Below are 2,500 nucleotides of genomic sequence, written 5' to 3' on the forward strand. Positions count from 1 at the left end.
TTTTTCTACTCTCTCCATCTCTCTCACTCTCACTTTCTCACTCTCACTCTCTCTCCTTGTCTGTCTGTCTGTCTGCCTGTCTGTCTGCCTGCCTGTATCTCTCACTCTCTCTCTCTCTCTCTCTCCCTCTTGCTCTCTCTCTCTGTCTCTCCCTCTCTCTCTTTGCCAGCGAGATTATGAGGAATTAAAAAGAAAGAAGGAGAGATATGGACCAATACGAGTGAGCAGAACGTCTAATCAAATATTCATGACCCCCCCCCCCAAGACTGATGACAAGACTGAGTAGGGATGAGAAGGAGAAATAGAGACATGCTGGGATCAAGAGGAGTGGGTGGAGAAAAAAGGAGAGAGGGAGGGAGGGAGCAAGGGAGGACAAAGAAGAGTGGGCGATAGTGAGAGAGAGAAGAAGACAGGTGCTCTCCCTCTGTAGCTGCAGAAGAGCAGAGTGACTAGGCAGTATCTCCACAGCTTCAGGGAAAAGACCCACATGCCGACTTTCTCACATCAAAGCTCTGATTAAGCCTCCAGGGCCACCGTAGCGCCGTCTGAAATCCTCCTCTAAGCAGTGAGTGGCTCTGCACAGAGTCTGTGCTTCACACACACACACACACACACACACACACACACACACACACACACATAGCAGGAGGTGGCTGAGTCAGAGCCTTATCAATTAATAATCAGCTCAGCCATTAAACGGATGCAGGCTATTCTGGAGGAGCCAAATCCTCTCACCCATAACACATACTTACACTGCAAACCTACAGGCACACACACACACACACACACACACACACACACACACACACACACACACACACACACACACACACACACACACACACACACACACAGGGCTAACATGCAGTAAATCCAGACCCACACATACCATACACAAGACACAAACTCAAGCATGCAACAAGCCCAAATCCTAAACATATTCAGAGACAAGTCCCCCCCCCCCCCCCCGCCCACCCTCACTTCAGTGCTTAGAAAGCACTCACCCCTATCCTCTGGGCCTCACACCTCCACAGGCTGAACAGAGGGCACACTCATACACACACACTGGTAACTGGTAACACAGATGTCTTGTACAAGAGGGGCCAGAGCCAGCTTTATTTCCTGAGGAGGCTCAGGTCCTTTGGCGTGTGCAGGACTCTGCTTGACTCTCCATCAAGGAAGCTGACACCAAGAGGCTGAACAAGCTTATTAGGACAGCTGGTTCTGTCCTCGGTGTCACCCTGGACACTGTGGAGGAGGTGGCCAATAGGAGGATGAGGATCAAACTCCAGGCCATCATGGACAATCCCTCCCATCCCCAACATGACACTGTGGCAGAGCAGAGAAGCTCCTTTAGCAACAGATTACGACAATCACATTGCACTAAGGAGCGCTATAGGAGATCTTTTCTGCCTGCCGCAATAAGACTGTACAACTCCTCCTCAGAGTCAGGCTGGGGGATGTTAAATCATACATCTATCTATCTATCTATCTATCTATCTATCTATCTATCTATCTATCTATCTATCTATCTATTTACACACACACACACACACACACACACACACACACACACACACACACACACACACACACACACACACACACACACACACACAGGACTGGGTCATCTGAGGGTCAGACAGTGTATGGGTGGATGCCTTCACTCACACACAGTGGCTGGTCATTGCATAGACAATGCAACTCCCTCAACAGCTCCAATACAGTGGTTCTCTATGGGGTTCAGACACAATGCATTCCTATGGGGACTGGGACTGAGGCAAACACCTCTGTTTTACTGGGGTCCACAATGTTGCACATGGATGGATGGATGGATGGATGGATGGATCAGAGAAGAGAAGAGAGGGCATGGAAAGTGAAGAGAGGAAAAGAGAAGAGAAGAGGAGAGAAGAGAAGGGTGGATGAGAAGAGAAAGAGGGGAGAGCAGGAAAGGAGAAAAGAGAAGAGAGGGGAGAACATGTGGAGGAGAGGAGAGAAGAGGAGAGGAGAGAAGAGAGGTAGGCAGGTTGGTTATTTCTGCAGTCCAGTCCCCTAAAGAATGTCTCCCCACAGAAAGCTGGGTCACCTCCTTCCTTACACAGCTCCACTTCAGCCCAAACAAGGAGGACGTATTCAGTCAAATCTGCACTGCATTGTAGTCCCAATACCATCTTATTGGTTGGATTTACTGCAGCTTTACTGACAAGTATGGTACACACACACACACAGTATGTATGCTGTCATGTTCTGCCTATCATTATACACCACATTCTCATTGGTTGTCCGGTCCTCCGGCCCCACCCACCTTCCTCCACCGTGGAGTCTAACTGGGTGACTTTGACGGCCAACAGATCCACTCTCTCCTGCAGGTTGTTCATCCTCATGTAGAAACTGTTGGCCTCATTAAACAGCTCCCCAAAGATGTCCTCCGCATGCTGGCCTGTAGAGAGGACACACACACACACACACACACACACACACACACACACACACACACACA

The 2,500-nt window shown here is 49.4% G+C and overlaps 1 protein-coding gene across 1 annotated transcript in view; it reads right to left on the bottom strand.

Annotated features, from left to right (window-relative positions):
- LOC310804584 (actin-binding protein WASF3) overlaps window positions 1-2,500 on the bottom strand; it is a gene marked incomplete at both ends in the record, with an annotated part of 14,276 nt that overhangs the window by 10,355 nt on the left and 1,421 nt on the right. The window contains one exon of the mRNA XM_083669869.1: window positions 2,306-2,440. Within this exon, the coding sequence (XP_083525995.1) occupies window positions 2,306-2,440 (135 nt within the window). The remainder of the gene's footprint in view (window positions 1-2,305; window positions 2,441-2,500) is intronic.

The sequence above is a fragment of the Argentina silus genome, assembly GCF_951799395.1.
Source record: "Argentina silus genome assembly, chromosome: 1".
Taxonomy (NCBI): Eukaryota; Metazoa; Chordata; class Actinopteri; order Argentiniformes; family Argentinidae; genus Argentina; species Argentina silus.